The sequence below is a fragment of the Chaetodon auriga genome, chromosome 8 (assembly GCF_051107435.1).
Source record: "Chaetodon auriga isolate fChaAug3 chromosome 8, fChaAug3.hap1, whole genome shotgun sequence".
Lineage (NCBI taxonomy): Eukaryota > Metazoa > Chordata > Actinopteri > Chaetodontiformes > Chaetodontidae > Chaetodon > Chaetodon auriga.
Genome location: NC_135081.1, coordinates 22,437,713 through 22,460,709, shown reverse-complemented (window position 1 = coordinate 22,460,709; position 22,997 = coordinate 22,437,713). Strand labels below are relative to the sequence as shown.

Sequence of the window (22,997 nt, the reverse complement as noted above, 5' to 3'; positions counted from 1 at the left end):
TCTCATTGGATGGAACTGCCGTTACGCGGAAGATGCGTCACATAACGACACACATTAGGCTTTTGGTGGGAATATGAGTTCGCTTCCACACTCATTTATCTTAAAATTAAAAGCGTTCATGTTTTTTTCTGATACGTACTGTAAAGCTGAAGTAAGCGGCTGTGTGTCAAGTATATAACAGTTTCAAGAGTTCACGCGTAACACCCCTTGAGCTGTGTTAAAATCATCAGGCTAATCAGGAAAAGTTAACTCTGCCTATTGTTTGCTAGCATGCTAACACGTTAGCCAGCAGTCTTATCTGACGCTGACCAGTAGCAATAAATTTAATCCACTTTTCGAAGCTAAATTCGTAATTCACTGAACGGAATCTATGCGTTTTATTTTTTTTAACCGACTACGATAGCGCTTACTGCGGAGCCAAGGGCTCGGTTGGGTTATTTTCTGTCACACAGGCTAATTAATCTGTGTTTTACCTGTCGAGAATCAACAAACATGCCGGAAATCAAACTCAAGCACGTCGTATCGTGCAGCACCGAGGACACTGTAAGTTCGTTTGTCACTTGCTTTGAGATGATAACGTGTAGAAAGTCATTTTATCCGTCGTCTCGTGACAGCAAGCGTTGTAGATTTATTTTAAAGCATGTAACGTTACTCAGACGTGAGCCTTGATTCCACTCACTTGTTATCATAATGCTGAACAGACTCACAAGGCGGACAACCTGCTGAGCTCTGACACCTACAGAAAGTGGAAAGCAGCAAGACCCGGCGAGAAGCAGACATCAGTCATTCTACAGGTATGTTTCTTTCCTCCCTACTCCCTCAAATGCTGGCCAGCGGTGGTTGCATAACGTGCTGTTTTGTCATTATTAATGTGGAGTTTACTGAGGTTGTAAGTACTTAGCATTACTCCTACAGCCTGGTGGTTCATGTCACCCAAATCACACACTGACCCTCAGATCTGAGCATCACAACTTATTACAACTGAATGAATGTAAATCTGATATCTTTCTGTGTGTTAATTGCCCTGTCACCTCCTGTTTACCCACTAAAGGAAAGGAAATACTTTGTTATCCAGTTTTTTGTGTTGTGAAGTCATGTTTTCTGTAAAGTTCTGTAGCTTGTCCTTTGTAGATAAATTGTTGTCCTTTTGGGAACCCCCTTGTCTGTATCCTCATCTTACACACATTTGCCTATAATTTCCTTCTTTTTTGACTACAGAATATCTTGAACACATTGGCAGTTTTTGTTGTTGTTTGTGGATTATGCCGAGGTCAGTCGCCCATGTCCAGGCTATTGGAAATGCTGCTACTGCAAGGCTCTTAGCTTGCTCTGGGAAACAAGAGCATTTGCCTCTCTTTACCTCCTGCCTGTGGCCATCAGCAATAGATGAGTCCTTCGGTTACATTTTAGGCCTTAAACCTCTGCCTGATGGTTGTTCATACAGCCACGAGTAACAGGTGCCTGCTCTTCAGCTTTTAAACAATAGAAAAGCAGTATCACCTCTTAGATAACTTTCAAAAACTCTTCCATAAAGACTCTGCAATTGTAACTATTTTTGGATTATTTTTGTATAGTAAAGAAATACTAAAGTACTATTTAGCAGGTAAAATACTCAGCTTCTTGCATCTATTTTCATTTAATCTTTTGGCTTTGTTTCTTGCGCTGCTTTCCTCTTAGTTCGAGAAGGAGGAGCAGGTGCACAGCATCGATATTGGAAATGAAGGCTCGGCTTTCATCGAGGTGTTGGTGGGGAACTCTTCAGCCGTCAGAGATCAGGACTACGAGGTATTCTAGCAAACCAAATTAATCAAAGAATATCACCTCTTCATTGTTGGAATAAGTAATTATTATTCTCTCACTCTTCCTCTCTGTGTTTTAGGTTCTTCTGGTTACTTCTTCCTTCATGTCTCCCACGGAGAGCCGCAATGGCACCAACACAAGCCGGGTGCGTTTCTTTGGGCCCAACCAGCTGCAGAAGAGCACGGCACAGGAGAAGTGGGACAGAGTGAAAATTGTGTGTAGCCAGCCATACAGCAAGGTACGGTCACTGCACAGTCGTTTAAAATGGACACAAACACTGTCACCATACATACAGTTACACACAGCACAGTAACGATCTACTGTACTTGTACAGTGCCTTGCATACGTATTCACCCACATTAGACATTTTGCAGTGTCACAACCAGGAATTCAAATTAAGTTTATTCAATTCATTAAACACAACGTGCATACTGCTGTATTTACAACTACAGCATTGAGTCTTTTGGGGTAAGTCTCTACCAGCTTTGCACATCTAGAGGCTAAACTTGTTGCCCATTCTTCCTGACAAAACAGCTCAAGCTCAGTCAGGTTGGATCGCTGCCCTCTGTGAACAGCAGTTTTCAAGCCTCGGCACAGATTCTCAATTGGACGGAGGTCTGGGCTTTGACTGGTCCGTTCTAACACATTAACATTCTTTGCCTTTAGCCAGCTCTGGCTGTATGCTTCAGGTCAATGTCCTGCGGGAAGGTAAACCTTCCCCTCAGTTGCAAGTCTGTTGCAGGCTGAAACAGGTTTCTTCAAGAATTGCCCTGTGTTTGGCTCCATCCATCTTGCCCCCAATCCTAACCAGTTTCCCAGTACCTGTTGATGAAATGGCATCACGGCATGATCATTTTGGACCAGAACCACAAAGTTCAACTTTAGTCTTATATGACCAGAGTACCTTCTTCTACATGCTGGCTTTGTCTTCACATGACGTCTTTCAGCAGCAGATTTCTTCTCACCAGTCTTCCATGAGGATCAGACCTGTGGAGTGCATGGCTAGTAGTTGTCCTGAGGACAGATTCTCTGGCCTGAACTGTTGATCCTTTCAGCTCCTCCAGAGTTTCAGTTGGCCTCTTCGGTTCTCTCTGATTAATTTAGATGGCCTTTTGCTGTTTGGCTGTATTTTTTTCCATTTTCTGCTGCTGGTTTTAATGGTGTTCTGTGAGATATTCAAAGCTCGGGATATTCTTTTGTAACCGAACCCTGCTGTGTACTTTGTTTGGTAATGTTCTCTAACAAACTTTGAGGCCTTCATGGAACAGGTGTATTTAAATTGAGTTTGAATTGCACACAGGTGGACTAATTATAATTATGTGACTTCTAAAGGCAATTGGTGCACCTGTTCTTAATTAGGGATTTCACAGCAAAGGGGGTGAATACATATCCTCTCCACAGTTTGTTTTTGTTTGGTTTTTTTTTCAGTTTTTATTTGTAAATAACTTTGAAAAACACGTAATAAACACCAGCCACACACACACACACACACACACACACACACACACACACACACACACACACACACTTGAAGTAGTCCAGTTATCTACTGACTGTCTATCTATCTCTTGGTATTTGTGAAATCATGCTGAAGTTGACTTTGTGTGTGCTTTGTAGAACATAGCATACGGACTGGCCTTTGTTAAGTTTCATTCACCGCCTGACAAAAACGATCCTCCTCCAGCAACCTCCCCGGTAAGTCATGCCACGTCTTGTTCTCACAACTCCAGGGTGTGTCGATACATGTTTGCTCTTTTAATCTTTTCATTTGAGGGCGTGAGAACATTGCTGGTCTTTGTGAGCGTGGTACTGTAATATTAAATGTGCTGCTGTTGTCATCGCTGCTTTACTTTGACATGAACATACGCAGTATTGATATTTTTGTATTTTGTGGAGCTCCAGCACTAAAACGTAGCACAGCGTCTCACTGCAGTGTCTGTAGCATCTTATTCCATCCTGTGAACTACACAATTTCATAGCTGTGAAATCATTTTTCAAGTCGAAAGCTTTTTGCTGTATCAAGAGAAAATGAACTGAGCTGCTCTGTATTCTCTCTTCTCTGCTGTCAGAAACTGACCAAGCTGGGACAGTTCAGGGTGAAGGAGGAGTCTCCGTCATCCGGGTCCAGCCTTCAGCCTGGCAGTCTCTTCTTCAGTCGGGAAAGTTCAACAAAGTCCAGCACGTCACTCAAAGGTAAATCCATGTATGCAAATTTACCAGCTGCTGAAGCACAATTAAATTCTTCCAGGTCCTTCTAACAATAAAGTGCTAATCATGTTGAATGATTACAAACTACATTAATTAGGCTTATTTAAAGCAGCTTAAGAGTGCCGAGAGAGAAGAGGTGATTTCGTTATTATCAAGCCACTTTGTTCCCTCACAGGCTCTCTGCACTTTCCTCCTTTTCTCCTCTTTCTTCAGAGTCTCCTCAGAGTCAGAAGTTGAGTTACGCTGCTGCCGCCCTGCAGGCCGGCGGCAGCTCCCACTCGTCGGGCCAGGCTTCCTCCACCACCTCCACCTCTGCCTCACCTCAGGTACGAAACGTCACCTTCATGTTCTTCACCGAAGGCTGGAGGCTTTTGCTTTATTTAAACAACAGGTAGGCTGAGCGGTATGAAGAGGATGAAACAATTATTGGAGTTTTAATGAGGCACACTGCGTCTGGAAAAGTCGATTTGATTTAGAACCAAATAGTTTCTGATAAATTAAGTGAGAGAACATTAAATCTAATTAAAGCTTTTATTTTCAGTCCTTCTTCACATTAGCGTCGCAGTTTCATCAGTTCTGTCTTCATCAAATTTATTTTCCAAATGATTGTCTCACCATCAGTACAGTAATAACTCAAACATACATGGACCGAAAAGTCTGTCAGATATATTGAACAGTTCTTTGGCCCGTAACGATCACATATTGCTGACGTGTTTCATTGTTTTCCAGTTTCAAAATACGTTTATTCAGACATTTTCATGAAGATTTCTCTTTACTCACTTCACTACAAGCCCAAAGTCCCTGGATGCAAAATGCATTAATGCATTTGAGTGTAAGATTGTAACTATTGTTGTATAAGTAGTAATTTCACATCAATTTGTGTGGGCTAATTATGTTCCTCTGTTTCTCAAAAACATTTCCTTAGTCGGTAAAACACAGTGCATTGAATGGAATAGTTGTGTAGTTTGCAGCGTTCACTGACTTTAAGAAACAGCTGGAGACATTGCAGCGCCTGGCTCAGATAAATGTGGATCGCTGTACCTCTTAGAAGGGAATCAGGAGGGGCCGCTCACATGGGGTGTTTTTGTTGTCAATATCAGCCGCATGTCGCATTGACGTTTGAGCAGGAAAAGAAATCACACAGAAAAAGACATTATGTTTTCTGGCTTTCTGTCCGTACGTCCCATTCTCGTGACTGTCAGGAAGGCCTTGAGGGAATTTCTTCACTCACTCACTCAAATATCAACTGATTAGAATCTGGAGGTCAAAGGTCGCTGTGGCCACATGTGCTAATTATGACAAGATTTCACACAAAAAATTCTCGCTGGATGAAATAATGAATTATTGGCATTACATATCCAAAAGGTCAAAGGTTAACTTCACTGTGACATTAGGAACAGAAGGGCAGACTGTGACCATATTTCACATTTGGTCAGATACTGAATTGATGACCCTAATCTTGGCGTCCACATTGAAACTGTGTTGATCATATAGATCTTCTGTGCTGCCGGGTTGAAGATGTGTGTGAAGCATCCATGTTTTGCAATTAGTAGCTTGTTTGCGGCAACATCCATATTTGAAGCGTTGTAATCCACCACAAGCTCATTGATTCTGCTGATATTGAGCTTTTGGTGATTGTCGTTGCACCATGTGATGAGGCTCTGTCTGCCCTCAACATCATTGAGTCTGCAGAGACATGGATGTAAATGCAACTTGACTGGTAGATGGAGGAGAGTCATTGTTTTTGCACGCTGAGTCAGGTTTATTAAATGTACAGTTGTGTTTTCGTCAGATCTCTCTGTTCTGGCGTTAAGAGAAATGAAAGTATGGACAGTTTGTTGGAATCTGCTTCATTGCACTCATCATCCAACTGTAGCTCCTCCAACACACCTGTGGTAAACATACAGGTGCACATTACTTTTCCCATTCTGAAAAGGAGCCACTGTTTTAGTTACGTGCATTAATTGTTTCCTCATAGCCACCAGCAAAAAGAAAGTTTGAGTTCAGCAAAGAACGGCAGTCTGCCTCTGGCCCTCCACCCTCGAAGAAAATGAGCCCAGCTGGTTCACCCGAGGACAAAGCTGCGACCCCCAAACATAAGCCGAGCCCGGCCAGCACGCCGAGCCCCAGCTCCGCCAAAGGTAACACTCAACTTAAGTGTCTGAGCATATGGATTATTTCTTCATCTGGAAAACCTTCTTGACTTTCCCAAATCGGCCCTGCAGCCTCCCCGGCACTGAAGTCTGCTGAGAAGAAGCGGGAGAGCCAGCCCAAAGCCGAACCTAAACCCAAACAACAGAAAGCTAAATCCCAGACCGTGCAGCCGGTCCCATTCAACCGGATGATGGAGGGGGTGGTGTTCGTCCTCAGCGGCTTCCAAAACCCCTTCAGAGGGGAGCTGAGGGAAAAGGCTCTGGACATGGGAGCCAAATACCGGCCTGACTGGACACCCGACTCCACACACCTCATGTAAGTATCAAGCGGGAAGAAGTGAGTGGAGACTGCACCATGTTGCCGTACAGTCTTTCAGCCCTGTTGTACAGATTAGTATTGTGATATTATTCATGACAGTGTTGATGCAGAGACACTACCGAGCATCTATTTTCTTGTTACATATATTTTGAATGAATCGTGCAGCTTGTTTGAAGGAGTGGAGTCACACCACAGGCTGATGGACTTTGTGCATAAATGCATTAAAACTCAATCTAATTTTGTTGACAGTCGTTTAGTTGGTGTACTTGACTGTTTTTATTTGGGTTTTTGCCAGTTTTCACATAAAAACGCATCATCATCAACAAAATGAGATGTTTAAATTCAGACCACATCTAAAAGTTGTTGCTGCAGGGGACACCGTTCATGCCAGTTTAGTAATAAACTTAAGTCCTCTGGTGGCAAGGACTGCTCAGAAATATGCCTCAATAAAGAGAAAGTGGAGAGATAAATGGGGAGCAAATGCAAAAGAGCTGCAGATAAGCCGAAAGATCAATATACAGTGAAACGGCAGCATGTTGGCAGATAAGGTTTAAGAAAGAACCGAGTGAGAGCTTCATCATAGAGGATAAAACAGTTGTCTGATAGATTTCTTTGGAGGAAATCATTCTCAGTCATAGAAAACAAGTAAAAACGTAATCAAATATTTCACGTACGCACTCAGTATCTCATAAATGTCTTTTAGTCAAAGCCATGGCTGAAGTGTAATGAAGTTTCTGGGGCCTCCGTGTGACGTGGATAAGATAAATCTCACGATAATTGTAGTCAATAGTTTCGATAAATGACCAAATCAGGTTCTTTAATGTAAAGTGCAAACATGCTTTTCAAATGATGTTCTCTTATTTCTTTCAGAGATGTTGTTTTATGAGATATTTTTAACTGTGGTTGATTTGTATTATTGAAGCAGATTGCAGGGTTGTGTAACAGCCCTGTTAGCACTCTCAGTAATTCAGTGTGATTGCATCTTGATCTCTGCTGTCAGAGCAGACTACTGCCCTTTTCAGCTTCTCTTCAGTGATATAACTGTGTGTGCCTGTCTGTCTGTCCTCTTTGGTCCATTAATCTCCAGCTGTGCCTTTGCCAACACCCCCAAGTACAGCCAGGTGAAATCAGCAGGGGGCATCATCGTGCGTAAGGAATGGGTAATTGACTGCCATAAGAGGAAACAGAAGATCTCCTATAAACGGTGAGAGAGGCTGAAACACAAAACAAACTAGTGGATAGAGGTGGTTTTATAGTCACGTAATTGTGCACTGCAATCATTTGGTTTGAAATGAAATTCAGACCTGCAGCAAGGCCTGAGCTCAGGCTTGGAACAGCTGGATGGGATTCAGTGTCTTATTAAAGGACACTTCCGCGGGGTGACGGCCCGGTTGTAGTGTGGAGCATGTGTCCGATGTATAAATCCACTTCTGATTAATACTTTCTCTTAAGCCATGTCTGTACCTCTACACGGTACAATCTGTGCACAGCACTCACACTGATTGAAGCGTCCAAAAATACACCTCTCACAGCAGTGATGCCCACTTGTTACAGAGAACATTGTAACCTTGAGCAGCTGATGCCTGCTGTGATCACAAATTCAACCCAGCCAGCTCCAGCAGCTCTCTAATTACATGCCTCATTACAGGGGGAGCTTTGGCAACATCAAGGTCTGCTGTCATCGCTCCACATGAATCTGTGTCTACTGAATAATGTAGAGCAGAATACTCATCTTGGGCAATGGAGGGTCCAAATTAATTGGAATAGTACTGTACCGGTGGGGTACTGTATGGAGCTTTCTGTCGATATTCAAGGAATCCCTTCATGCTTGTTGCTTCCGTTATGATTACGTCTGGCTTGAAGATGAAGCAGGCTGCCTCACTGTTAGGTTATCCAAGGTTACTGAAGTCCAAAGTCTCAGGCTTCTGTCACATTCAGACATTTCAGATGGAGGGTCAGCAGGACCAGCGCTGGGCTAGATATCGTATTCGCTGTCAAAGTATGGACTATGATAAAGTGAGTCCTACTTTTTTGCCATTTCTATTCTTCTGCAGCCACTTTCAAACATAGAATCAGTAAAAGTTCTTCCTCTCGAGATGTGCTGGTGTGCCGGTTTTGACTGCATGCCATGGTGACACACAGTGATGTAACAGCACAGCCAAACGTTTCTGTTAATGTGGCTACCATCAGAGCACCCGCAGCACAGGGCTTCTCCTTTCATTAGCAGTTAATTCTGATTAGCCACATTTTGCCTTTAACTCACGTTTACTTTCACTATTGATTGATCTGCCAGTTGTTTTCTCCATTAATCGCAGGGACACAGTGAAAAACGTCAATAAATGTCTGACCAACAGTCCAGAACGCAAAAATATTCACAATTTACTATCACGTAAGACCAGGAAAAGAAGCAAATTCTCACGTATGAGGATATTGAAGCATGAAATATTTGCAATTTTTGCTTGAAAAATAACTTAATCAATCAATCAAAATAGTCACTGATTAAGCGATGTAGCTTCAGGCTGGTCAGACAGCAACACCACAGCAGGCTGTAGCATACTGTGGCCATAGCTCGTTATGCTAACTTTAGCTTGTCAGCCAACAGAGGCTTGGTTTTTTATGGGTCTCTGCGACGCTCTTCCGAGGACGCAGGACGTTGACCCTTAGGCTTTCAGACAGGAGTCTCCATTGCAGAAATGTTCCTTAATGACTCGACTGTTCAGAATCAAGCGTGTTAGAGGGAGCTTTTTGTTCTTACCCTGGTGATTTGGAGAGAAGTGGCATCAAGGATGAAGAGCGCTCAGTTTTCTCACAATCAATGAAGGATTTGGAAAGTTGTAGGTGAATGATTGTACCTGCATGAATGATTGATGACGGTCATCAGCCCTGGAGGAGAGCTCGCCCTGCGTCTAACCAGTCAGACCCTGTGGAAACCAGGAATCTGATTTCTCTTTGGTTTCATTGTTTATCAGGAATTACACATCCACAGCCTGTTTTTATACAGGCCAAATATGCCTGCAGTTATCCTTTTTAATTCCTGCGTTTGCTCACATGCTGTCTGTAAAGAGCTTTTTAATAGACTTTGAATAGTCTTTCCAAGCTTTTTTTAGTCTCTTTGTGCTCGGAACTAAGACAGATTTTCTTATTCATAAGAAGCCAAGACTAAATTAGAAACGTGACAGCATTCGGCTCGGGCTTAAGCTTTGCAGGACGCGTTTCAGAAATATTTCCACATCCAGTCCAGTCAGATTGACACTGACTTCTGCAGAAAAAGTGACTTTTTTTTGTAAAATTAGCTGCTTGTTTTCAGTGTATGTGTCCAAGAGGGGCCTATGTTGGTGGTGTTAATCTCACATATACGTCTTGTCACTTTGCGGCATGAAACATTTGTGTTTATGGGTCGATGAGTCGATCAACAGAAATTGGCGACTGTTTTGATAGTCGATTAATCTTTCAGTCGCAGTTTCCAGCTTCTCAAATGTGAGAATTTGTCGCATGTGGTAGCAAATTGTGTACATTTGGGGTTTGAACCGTTAGTTGGGCAAAACAAGCAATTTGTCACACAGAATATCACCTTTTCAAAAGGAATGATCAGATAAGAAATCGGCAGATTGATCGATAATGAAAGTCAAAATGTCAGTACTCAGCCGTGACTGTCACGAACCTGTCATTAGTGTGTCTTCCCTCGGACATAATTAGTTATCTTTGATGTGACAGTCGTGTCAAGGAGATAATTGCCATCCTGTTCAAACAGTATAAATCTGGTGATAAGTCCCAGTGTGCAGAGATCAATTTTTTCTCATGTTGGTCGTCAAAGCCGGCAGTCGAAGCGATCCCACACGTTGATGGGATTATTCTGGACAGCCGCAGTGTGAATATGAACGGCGTGAGAGAGAGCGTGATGTGGAAAGCGTTTTCGATAAACACTGCTGAAGGACGATGGCACACCAGTGGTTGTGTAAGACCAGTGTAAGATTCTCAGAACGAGAAGTCCACAGCGGCCTGTGTCGTCATTCTCCCTCATGCTCGCTCTCTCGTTCGGTTTCTGATGGCGTCGAAGATCTCTCGCCCCCGTCCTCCTCCCCGCTCTGCTTCCCCCGCTCTTGTTGTCAGAATAATCCATTCCCCTGCCCAGCACTGCTATTGTGCAGCACGTGGAGTGTGCAGCTTTGATGATGTATCCTTTATTTAAAAGCTGCATCTGCTATGGGTAATTAAAGGGACCACTTACTTTGATGATGACAAGTACCCAAACAAATACGCACACTCGCACTCTCAAACTGTTGCTCCATCACGCCCACAAACACTTTGCCGCCGAGCATCTAGGGGCAAATGCACAGCTTCGTTCAGCTCCCGACATGCGTATGTGCTGCGTACATGCGAGAGCGATATCAGCTGAGCGGCCCAGAAATGCTTTCTCCAGAGTCATTATCCAATCAGCGACGATCCAGAGATACACAGAAAGAGAAGAGAGTGGAAGCCACTTAAGCATCTCTACAGCATCCCATCACAATAATTTTGAATAAGTAAACAAATTTCTCATTAAAACCAGGGCTCTGCTGCAACATCCCAAGAGGAATTAGAAAATAGTTTGCATGCTGCAGCCAGAATATCAGCACAATCGCACTGTGATTAAACGAGTGCATATTGGAATTAAAACGCCTAAAAGTTCCATTTTCACTGCAATCTGAAGTGAACAGAGCCAAACGTGTTGAGCTGCCACAAGTGATTGTTTTCAGCATTGATTCATCTGCTGGTGATTTCTTCAGCCGATAAAGTGTTTTAGTTTCTGCTCTCTGTTAGCTCTTGGCTTGATTTACACAAACGTGTAACTTCTGGGAAATACATAATAGACTGACTGGAGATAAATGGACCAATGCTGAAGCAAGAAGTTGATGACTGCGCTTTTAAAAATTGTCCATTTATCGAGTTGACGATCGAGTCCAGCTCTTCGAATTGCTGCTTTTGTATGCCTCACAGTTTGTCATTATCCATTGAATACCTGCAGGTTTTCAACCTTTCACCTGGGACTCTGGCAGCTTGTGATATTTTTGACGTTTTGTAGATGAAGCAGTTGAATGAAGAAGAATCAATAGAGAAATCAATGAGGGAAAATAATTAGTTTTGGTCCCAGTTAACATAAGCCATTTATGTGGGGTTATTGTGTTTTATTAGTATTAAAACCTGGAAGAACAAAGAATATTTGAAGCTTTTTTAAGTGCAGGTTATCTGAACAGGACACGAAGAGCTGCTCTGGTCCTCATAGCATTTAAGCGTCAGTCATAAACAACAACAGTTGCTGTTTTATGGCTTTGAGCCATGTTAGCACGACCTCATTGATGGGCACTGTCATGGACAAAGTTTAATTTAGGGCTGCAAGCTAACAAGTATTTCTGTTACTGATTAACCTGATGATTATTCTCTTGATGAACAATTAGTCCTTTAGTGCATGAACTGTCCCAAAAACCTGAGATAACATTAATGAATTATTGAAAGCGTTTCAGCTGTCGTCCAACCTGGTTTTACCCCCTCAGACAAACCATGTGTCTCCAGTTCGACATAAGCAGAGCCGGCGGTCTGCTGCTCTGCTCCTGGAGGTGATGACACTCTCGGCCAGATTGTGCATCACTCCCCTCGTCAGCAGTGTTCTTTTTCATTTTCCAATTTCCTGGGCTCTGAGTTTTATGAAACAAGTAAGCACAGGTCAGTGAAATGTCGCTACCGTGTGAGCGGAAATGATCACACCTTCGCGCTGGCATTTCAGCTCTCTGCTCTTCATGCTTCCGAGCTGATAACGTCCAGGTGACACTATAGTGGCTTGAGGGATGTGTGGAGGGGGAGGGGAGAAATATCACATCCTCACAGTACCCGCTCTCTCTGTATGTGTGTGTGTGAGCAGGAGTCTTTGCTAGTTGCTCCTTCCTGTTTTTCTGCGTGTCCCATCCATTTCCTGCATTATTATCACCTCTGTTATTTATGCTCTGTAGAATGTATTGGAACATCTGGCTTTTTACGTCCCCCCGCACTCTTAACCTGAGCAGAGAGCATCACAGGTGGACAAAATGCTTCCTACGACCTTTATGGGTGATTTTTTTTCTGCTTCTTCTTCTGGTTTGATTTGATTGTTCAATTATCCGTTAGCAGTCAGGCTTTCGGTGTTGTGTGTGTTTGGTTTTACGTATGCCCTGTTCTCATGAACGGCATATCTCAGAAACGCCTTGAGTGAATTTCTGATTAGATTTTGGTGGTCAAAGGTCGCTGTGACCTCACAAGGCGCACTTTTGACACCATAACTCAGGAACAGAAGGGCAGATCGTGACCATATTTCACGTTTTGTCAGATGCTGATTTGATGACCCTAATCTTGGGTGTCCACCTTGAAACTGTGCTGATAATATCACCTGTCACCAATGAACCCCAGTATAAAACTTTGTCTTGGAAAGTGTCAGTTTAGTCTTCTGGACCGCCGTCGTTGCACTTGGCAGCAAAGGCTGTTGGTACTGGCGGCAGCAGTGCAGCATTCAGTCTGACTACGTGGTTTCAGTTGACTAAAGGCTTCTGATGAGCGCCTCTTAACTGAGAGTGACACGAGAAGAAGGGGTTGGGTTCGAGCTGGGACAAACCTGATTTATGGCTGGAGTGTTTTCACCCTGCAGTACATTAGACTTGTCTCCCAGCGTGCAAACTTTAAAGTATTTAATATACTGGCAGTGGTGATGTTTTAAACATCAAGAAATTGAATGTCTGGTGAAAATATTACCTTCGCTCTGAACCTTGCTTTGCTTCCACTATTACCTGACAAAAACCCACTGCGGTTTGAAACATTGAACAAGCAAAGCTGATTGGGAGCAAGATATATTGCGCTGGCATTCTTTTCCCTCTGGCCTTTAATCATCCTGACACATTTTGTTTACCCGCATTTCGTCTTCCTCCAGGTATTTAATGGATGGAGCAGAGTCGAGCTCGGAGAGCGAAATGGAAGTGGACGAGCAGAGTGACGAGGAAACGAACGCAAAGGTAAGCTTGTTTTCGAAGCGAGCCTGTGGAAAACGATCTAATGAAGAATCCTTTTTCCACTTTGTCAGGTTTTTACGCTCTGTCCGCGCTGTTGTTGCAGACTCCACAGAAGCAGGAGAGACAAGTAACCCCCAAAAAGATGCCAGAAAAGAGGAATGAGGATGATGAGTATGCTGGCTCCACTGATGTGGATGAACCAGGTTTGCATCAAATTACTTTAATACCTTCAAGTCTCGCTGTGAGAGAATGATGATCTGATCTTTACTTGATGTTTCCTTTAAGACTCAGTCAGCGTCGGCCTTGCTGCTTCAATGACTCCACACTTCTCTTTCCTTCTTTGTGTACAACAGAAGACGTTACGTAATGACAAAAGAGAAAACACATTATTGCTCTGAGAAGTGGCTACAGGAGGCTTAAAGTCCTAAATTGTGCTTTTCAGTTGACTTGTAGCCGACAGGGTGGGTTGATAGGGGAAGAAGTGGGCAGTTGGCCTGCTGAAAAGGTGAAATAGAGGAAATGGAGGACTGACAACCAAGAACATAGAGGCACTTAGAGTTCAGATACAGTGCGAGTGGAAAGAACAAAGAAAAGAGGATTAAAATCTGTGCGCTGAAGGTCAAAACAAGCATTCTCTTCCAAGTCCTGTGTTTCAGTGCATTTCTGAACTGATGAAAAGTGGTGTTGAACTTAAAGGGAACACTAAGGTGCCATAAACTCTCAAATAAAAGCCTGTATACCTATAATAGTGAAAGTTGCAGTCTGTATGAATTAATAAAGCCCAGACCCAAAAAAACAGGGAGGACAAGCTAAAACAAGCATTTCCAAAGAACAATCTCTCAGTGCAATGAAATAATCTTGACAATTATTGGATGGATATCTACAACATTTTGTGCAGAAGTATGTGGCGTCCAGACAGTGAATCCTAACGCATTCGGTGATCCTGACATGTTTTCGGACATTCGTGTCCTTGCAGAATAAAGACTTTGATGATGCCCTCACTTCTCTTTAACCTCCACCAGCAGGTTGAAACTCACTTGGTCTGATGCCAAATTTTAGCAAGCATAGTAGACATTATACCTGCTTAGCTTCTGTATCTGTATATTGTCATATGGTAGAATGCTGCTGTTAGCATTTAGCTCAACGCACTGCTAGCGTGGCTGCAGCCTGTTAGTGTTTAGAATCGAAGGTGTCAGTTTGGACTTCACATGGCTGTCTGTGGCAGGAAATTTCTCATAATGTTTTTATGAATTCCTCTTTTATTTGTGTCTGGAAATCTGGGTTTAGCAGAATTTTGCACTGCCTGTGTGTCACCCACCACAATAAAGTGTAATGGAAAACACCATTTCTCAGTGATGAAGTAGGAAACAAACCAAAAGGTTCACAGCCCACTTAAAAGAAGCATATGTGATAATTAGATGTAAAAAAAATTATTTACCTGCGTATTCGTTTTTATAAAGATCTGCGAGCTGAATTGTAATTAGCTGTGACTCATGGGAAATGATTGGAAACGAAGGAGGGAGGGGAGCGCTGCAGCTGAAGAGGTTTGAATGAATTGAGAGGGGCAAGGTGGCGATGCTAGAGCCCAAGGATTAGACGAAAGGGATCACCTTACGAAGCACTCGGAAATGGATGAGTTGACAGCGCCACCGTGAAAAGGACAAGACGAAGACGCTGCAAGAATGGAGGCAAGACGGAATCACTGCGAAGGGACTTGTGCATGATTCTCATTTCTATGTTAATGCGAGGCCAGAAGTAAAGTGCTGGGGTACATCAGTGAGGAGGCACAACAAACAGTGACCCACCAAACACATGCAGGGAGTCGGAATTTTAATAGAGCTTCGTCTCTGTTCGCCCTCAGCAGCACAGGAGCGGTGTGGTAATGGAAAGTGTTACATTCTTGGAGCTGCGGATGTGTGAACTCGTCCTAAAGTGACCAGAAATTTAAAGCAGATTCAATCCTTTGACCTTTGATCATCGTAGTTAATTAGTTTTAGGATTAGAGCCAGCATGCAGTGACGAGGTGTCGCCTCGTGTTGTCAGTGAACAAATATGAGAAACAATAAATATATGAAGCTTTTCACACTGTAAAATATTTTTCCCCATGCTCCTTCCAATCATTAAGTGTCAGTCTTTTAAGGTTAATTTTCCCGCATTGACTTCTAAACACTTCATTTCACAGGAGGTGATGATGATGAATCCGCCGTGGACACGGAGGACGAGCTGCAGAGGTAAACAACACAAGTAGTGTCAATGATGCTGATTGTATTATCAATGTGGACGAGTTCATTCTCGCGTGTCCTTGATGGTCGTTGACTCTGTCTCTGCTCTCTTGTTGCTCCACTAGTTCTGCATAAAATCACTAATTCCACTTTGACTTGAGTCGACTGTTGATTAATAATAGCTTGAATAGGCCATAGTTCAATACTTAAAGTTTTGGTTAACTCACCGCTTCAATCTATCAGCATTGTTTCCAGGAAAAATAAAATCACCGAATGCTCCCTGCTCAGCACCAAACAGCAGGCAAAGTTAGCAGCTATCTGGACAATGATGTGAAACATGTAGCAATAAAAAGCCAAATATTTGCCTCAGACCAAAATAAAGCTGAGAGGAGAGTGAGTGTTGGCGCCGCGTTCGTCAGATGGTCAGAAACACGAGCCTGAATGAACGCTGATGCTGCTCTGCGCCTGCTGGATGTTTACAAAGCAACTGTCTGCAAACTCGCTCGCCACACCGTTATTACCAGGTGATGATGTGTCAGTGGTGTTTTCCGCTTGTTCCGCTGTCCCCAAATGACCAAAAACATCTATTATTACTGCTTTTTTAAAGCCATTTAAGTTTGTTTTGAAGTGGGTTTACCTTTCAAACTAATCACCACTGATGCAAAAGAGACAATCTCACTTTGAAGATCACAGAGGGACTGGTCGATGAGAGTGTATTCATACTGAAGTATTGAACGTCGGAACTCAGAAGCACGATTATCTTTAATTAGTCGTCAGCATAACTGCAAAGAGTTTTCTCTAATAACCACACCAGCTTATATTTAGCTATGATGGAGTGACTTACAGCTGTGCAGCAGAGTTAGCTCTAAGGTGGAGAGGCAGACATGGAACCATGTAGCATTAAGTCCTTTGTGCTGTCTTTCCAACAGGGTGGAGATCGAGAGCAGACAGAAGAAAGCAGGAGCGGGAGGGAAGGCGGTGAAAGAGGAGGACCCGTACGGGGGGTCGACAGATGAAAACACCGACGCCGAGGCTGAACAGGATCACCCCATCCCTGAGCTTCCAGGTATGTCTCTCTTTGTTCTTATCTCCGTGTGCTCGCGGCTCTTTTATCAGTTCCTGCTCCTGTCACGGGGACGGACGACCGGCCTTTCTCGCCCATGTCGCAAACACTGACACAAAGTAATTGGACAGCTCTCTGCCTTTCAGGGATCACACACACACACACACACACACACACACACACACACACACACACACACACACACACACAGGTCAAACTGTTTTCTGTAGTGCTTTATCAACAAGCACCTAGAATTACTCCCCCTTTATATCGTGTAGCCGTCCGCTGCACATTTTCTGCCTTTTCTCTTCCCATTTCCTGATTTCTTGCAGACTTCCTGAGCGGAAAGCACTTTTTCCTCTACGGCAAATTCCCGAACAACGAGCGGCGCCTCCTGCTGCGATACATCGTCGCCTTTAACGGGTGAGAAAGATTTCTCAAAGTGACCTATTGCAACTTTAACTGGTCAGTGGAAAAAAAAGCTGCAGCACAAAAAGCAGCTCCCTGCAAGTGAATGTATAAAAACACTGTTCTGTCTCCGCCGCAGAGTGATTGATGACTACATGACGGAGAAGGTGCAGTTTGTGGTGACCAGTGAAGGCTGGCACGACTCCTTCGAGGAGGTGAGCCGAATCCTCTCTTATTTCTCCCTTTGATGTTTCTCTGGCAGCCAAATAACACAAGCTTAAAAACACTGAACGTTCGTGTGTGTGTGTTTGTGCGTGTGGATTTGAGCGTGTGTGCATGCATGCTTTTATTTTTAGCTCCCTCAGGCGGACAGCTTTGTGAAGGTAATTGTGTCAAAAAAAAAAAAAGTTGACGCTCAATTATGCAAAGTGCACGCTGCAAAATCTGTTTTCAGAAAGTCAAACAGGGGAAAAAAACATCCCTTGAGCACCAAACACCACCAGCACAGACGACTTAGCCATTTTCTTAAGCAGTAAGCGCTTATCACTTCGAGAGGTATAATCAAACACAAATATGGAACCTGAGTTTCGCAGCCTTCCCAGTGGAAATGCAGCAGTGTTAACACCAAGTGCCTTTTGAATCTGGTTAAAAAATTGTGGTTATGAATTGGTTTCCAGCTATTTGAGAGGCCTGTTAGCATCTGAATTAGCGGTTTTAGCTCTCCAGTTCTTTCCGGGCTTCATACCTCGTCCCGTCTGTCTGTTTGTAATGCAACAGGAGCACCTCTTGACCTCCGTGTGCCTGTCGCTTTCACTCTGGCTTCTGTTACAGGCGCTGATGGAGAACGGCAACCTGAACTTTGTCAAACCCGCATGGATTTACGCAATCAATGAACGACAGAAGCTGCTGCCCTATCAGCCCTACACCGTCGTCCCCTGAACAGTACGCTGTATGTACACACACGGGTGTGCGCACAACCCGACCGAGAAGCAGCGGGGAAAGCCATACACACATTTTCTTTCTTTTTAAGACTCACCACTTCACTTACATAAAAGCAATAAACGATGATCGTTCATTAATGCCTTTACACTGATTTTATACCTGCGATTCCTGATGTTTTTCACCACAGACGTTCTCACCTTTTGGCCAAGCTGCCAAGAAATTTCTATTTAAACATTGCCCGTTGAGGTAAATGTCAGCATTAGTTTTAGACTTATTATTAGCTCTTTGTTTGAAGGTCGTTAGTTCTTGCTCGGCCAGAAAGTCTTCGTCATCCCTGAGCTGCTCAGCCTCTCTCTGATTCAGGACTTGTTTGAGTCTCTGGGCTCCTGCTGCAGTTTGCCGCCGCTCCTCTCGGATACCTCAGGCTCTGTCTGGAAATGAGTTATCACCCTGTCCTAACTGCCAGTGGCACTGATAAGACTCTGACTTTTATGAGAGCGGCCCAAAGTCAGGTGAAAAGCGGCGGTTATTCAAGGCCGCAGCCACCAAATGCAAAAACGAGGAGTGCTCAGTTCTGCCCGTGAACATGAATTCTGGAGGGCTGAGTTTGTTTTTCCAGCTTTTTTATATTGTGAAATACCCGGAGTGGTTAAGCGATGGATTTCTGTGTGTTGTTAAAGTTTGATAAATGTGCGTTTGTGGTTTGGTTTTATTCATGTCGGGGATTTAATATTACAAGAGAAGGGCCGGCTCGACAGATGTGAGGACTTCAAATGGGCGTCAGTGTTTGGCGCCGCTGAAGATTTCCAAAATGTTTCTTCAGACACGAGACAGTGCCGAGCTTACCGTCTGCCTGCTCGTCAAAAGCAGCTTGTTTAAGTCTCTGTCTTAATTTTTTTGTTCCTTTATAGTACGTAATTATTTTTTTCTAAATAAAAAATAGATTTCTAATGAAAGGTATTGTTTTCCTTTTTCTTCAGCGGGCTGTCTGCGCCCTCAGCTGCTCTCGTCCCTCGCTGTGCTTCCCTCTCTCTGTCTGCAGCTCGAGAGGCTCTCTCTTCCTTTTCATTCCTTCTCTCGTCTCGAGCCCTCTCTCTTCTCTAATTCACTTCTTGTCCTGCTCTGCGCCCGCAGCCACTGGGTCTCCTGCTCTTCAGTCGAGGGGATTAGAAAGAGGGAATGTGGACGAGAGACGGGAAGAGGGCGGGGGGGGGGGGGGGGTTAGAGGCTGCAGGAAAGATGGAAAGGTTCAGATGTTTTTTTGTTTTTTTTTTATTTTTTGAAGAAGCCAAGGATCTATTTGGGTTTTGTTGTATTTCATGTGTTTGCTAAATTCACTCACATGCCAGCAACCTTGTATCAGACGCTGATTTACTTTGATAAAAGGAAGAGTGCAAGGTCAAATCCATTTAGGCCTGGAAGAAGAAGAATTTACTGCAGCTGGCGGCATCATCCTGCTACGATGTCATATTTCATTTAAATGCATATCTGTCAGGGTGGAGGGGGGATGGGCTGCTTTCAAATTGTCCCATTTGACAGGCTCAAACAGCAGAGTTTCCACCTTATCCTTGTCGCCTTGAGCTCCTCCAGTCAGATTGATTCTCAGCTTTTTGCATTTTTATACCTCCCATGAATCTTAGCAATGACATTGGCTGACTGTTAATATTTGTTTGGCTGTAGTTTTAATCCTCATCATCACAGAATTGGGTATCTTCAAAATGTTCTTTAATTATAGACGATGTTGGTCGTTAATTCCCTCAGGTGGCCTGTTTTCCTTTTTTTTTTTTTTTTGTTCGTGCTCCGGTCCTGACGTGAAGCGGTGGAACGCTCGTGCAAAAAGTCTTTTGTATTTTATATTTGGAATTGATTTCAATGACTTTTGTAGAGATCTGTTTGCACTTTGACTTCAACGGTTGTTCATCATTGTTTTAGGGACTGAACCCAAAAAAGCTACATTTAATCTGCTTTGATTTAATGTTATAAGACAATAAAAGGGGAGCATTTCTAAAGGGGTGCTGTACTTTTTCCAGAAGTGCTCAAAAGGTGAAGGACTGAAACTCAATGCAGCTCATTTCCTCAACACAACCACTTTCCAGTAAACCCACTGAGAGCTCTTCAGTGTTCGGGGATCAAATTTTGTGCTAGAAACTACATTTCGGAGATTCTGTATGATATCTTTCAGTGAGAAGCAACCCCCCCCCCCCAAAAAAAAAAAAAAAAAAACATCTAAAAATTCTCTTCACTGTCACCCAACATCATCATGCAGGCACCATCTGAAAGAAAGAAGAAAGAAAAGGTCCTTCACACAGAATTTTAAGTCCAGCGTAGTGTTGATGAATAGACTGACGCCAGGTCAAATGCTGCAAACACGCCTGAGTGGAAGGAATCTGGCTCTGTTTCCAAAGTCCAGTTTGTGATGATGGAGCCTTTAATGTGATGTTTTCTTCATATTGGCCTCAAACATTCACTTGAACTCAAGGTTAAACTGATTAGATTCTGTTGCTCGAAGGTCAATGCGACTTCCTGTCTGATATACTGCTGGGTACGTCTATAATAATACATCATTTATGTGTGATTAATTTCTATTAATCTGAATCTGCAGAGTAACCAGCAACTAAAAGTTCAGAAGAAGTGCAGTACAAGAAAAATATTTCCCTCCCACAGAAGCATAAAGTAGCAAAGTGCTGAAATTAAGTACAAATACCTCAAAACTGCTTCAGTACAGTACTTTGAAATGTACTTAAATACATCCCACCACTGTTACTTACCGCATCTGTTGTCTCCTTATCGGTTTTATCAGGAAAGTGAGTTTGCAGGCTGCGTTTGTGGAGCCTGAAAATCAAAATTTAAGCGATTTGAGCCAAACGGGCGCAGTCACTGAATCACATCTGATGCACGGCCCGAAACCTGAATTCAGAGTTTTCATCAGTGAATCTGCTGACATGTCGTCATCATCATCGCTTTCTACACGCGCTGCTGTCTCGTTGGAGATCATTTGTATTTTGATCCTGGTTTTCGCTCCAGCCCAGCTGTCAGTGATGGTAAGTGTTGGGAGCCACTGGGCTTTCTTTTGATCTGTTATTGTTAATTATGACAGCTGGGACAGTTTTCCTGTTTGATGCCTTTAATTCTCTGAGCTTTTTCTATCATCATTTTGCCATTAAAGGTAATCCATCGCAGTGAAGGAAAAACTGACAGCGCGTCTCAAAATCGCATCAGAGCATTAATATCAGGCAGCAGTTTTATGAAGAAAATGGTCAAACATTGGTCACAAAACTGTTCCGTCTCGAGTGCAAATACTGTATGAAAAGCAGTTTTATCAATAACATTGGAAATACTGACCAAAGAAAAACAAAACGTCCTGACAGCGACGTGGCTCCAGTACACGGCCCAGTAGATACAAGAGCAGGAAAAAATACCCTCAAATAGAGTTACAGCTTCAAGTTATGACCTTCACTCCAAGTGGTGCACTCAAAATCCAGGCAACGTGTACTATTTGAAGTATTAAAGTAAAATTCATGCAGATTTTTTCCCTACTTTATATAGTCTTAAGTTTAATAGTGCATCATATTTTATAAGTTCAGGTGCCTCGGAGTTGAACTTCAGTACAGTACTTGAGTAAATGTACACACGTTACGATCCACAACTGCTGATCAGTTCAATTTAGTACAGTTTTAATGAGATTTTGTGCTTTTTGGATACTAAAACCAACTTCTTTGACATCTCCTGGTCGATCGCTGACTTCCACAGAGACAAGAGATTCCACAAATTAACACCAGAGCACAACTTCTTCATCCAGCATCAAAAATCTTGTTTTCATGACAACTAATTAAGATGAGATGCAGCTGAAAGAGTAGATGCTCAGCTTGTTTTGCTGCTTGTGAGGGGTTTTTTGTTTTCTGGGAACTTTTTCATTTCACTGTTATTTCCAGATCATTTCATGGCAGTTTCCTGGAAAGAGCTACGGTAGTTTGATAGTCAGCTTAGGGGAAATAGAAACAGACAGTTATTTTAGCTTGCTGTGTACATGAAAAGCAGCTTTACCTGAAGCAGAGGCCTTTAAGGAACTGCACACTATTTAAAGGAACCCAAAAAGTCATTGATTATTCATGTATTAGAAACATAAATCCCCCATATGTGTTGGATTGAACTCAGTCAGAGTACACAAACACTTTTTTCCATGTTGAGCTGACCTGCTGTGTACTGGCTCTACTTTTTACAGCCGTTCCCAATCTTTTCTTCCAGAGACCCTTTAAAAGAAAACTGTCTCCTCACGACCTCTCATGCCAGTTTATGGCCTCGCTGCGGTCATGGGTTATAATCAGACATTTTTCCTTTATGGTTTGGTCTCATTCGGACGATTTTTAGAGGCCAGCACAGGTGAGGTCATCCAGTATATGTCTTATTTTATAGATTTCTGTCGTCTGAAGAAGTGAAGCGATCCTGACTTTCATGAGCACAAAGTGAAAAAAGATATTAAAAATTAACAAGAAACTCTATCCCTTTAGGCCCCCTGGGTGTCCCTGTCTCAGTTAACTGGAATTCAATAATTTGAAGAGTGCGAATTGAACACTGTCTCCTTTTTACCTGCAGTATAATTAGTTCTGCATTACATGAATCTTCCCTGCAAACTTCCAGGGAGATCCTGCATTATGAGCTGTCACACTGCTTGTTTTTTTTTTTTGGAAGTGGAAGCAGAATCTCAGATTAATTGATGTCCATTAAAGGAATAATTGGATCTTTTAGGAAATCCACTCATTCGCTTTCTGACTCAGATTTGATGAGATGAGAAGAATTTTGGATGTGATGGTGTTATTCACGTGTTCATCTAATTGAGCAGATTAGCATATGAATAATCCCTTAAATGCAGAA

At 43.0% G+C, this 22,997-nt stretch overlaps 1 protein-coding gene across 1 annotated transcript; it reads left to right on the top strand.

The window, feature by feature from the left end:
* The first annotated feature begins 30 nt into the window (after positions 1-30).
* Positions 31-20,131, top strand: xrcc1 (X-ray repair complementing defective repair in Chinese hamster cells 1). Its single transcript, XM_076738204.1, has 17 exons — positions 31-543; positions 702-794; positions 1,678-1,785; positions 1,880-2,038; positions 3,418-3,495; positions 3,870-3,993; positions 4,222-4,334; positions 5,987-6,149; positions 6,234-6,477; positions 7,568-7,684; positions 13,412-13,493; positions 13,594-13,693; positions 15,673-15,721; positions 16,642-16,778; positions 17,108-17,198; positions 17,323-17,398; positions 18,015-20,131. The coding sequence occupies exons 1-17, from the start codon at positions 493-495 to the stop codon at positions 18,120-18,122; spliced, it is 1,893 nt and encodes a 630-aa protein (XP_076594319.1). The 5' UTR covers positions 31-492; the 3' UTR covers positions 18,123-20,131.
* Positions 20,132-22,997: the final 2,866 nt, after the last annotated feature.

Coding starts and splice junctions, on each gene's coding strand:
- xrcc1 (XM_076738204.1), top strand. CDS start 493: ATGCCGGAAATCAAACTCAAGCACGTCGTATCGTGCAGCACCGAGGAC. Junction 2,039..3,417: donor GTAGCCAGCCATACAGCAAG/GTACGGTCACTG, acceptor TGTGCTTTGTAG/AACATAGCATACGGACTGGC. Junction 4,335..5,986: donor CCACCTCTGCCTCACCTCAG/GTACGAAACGTC, acceptor GTTTCCTCATAG/CCACCAGCAAAAAGAAAGTT.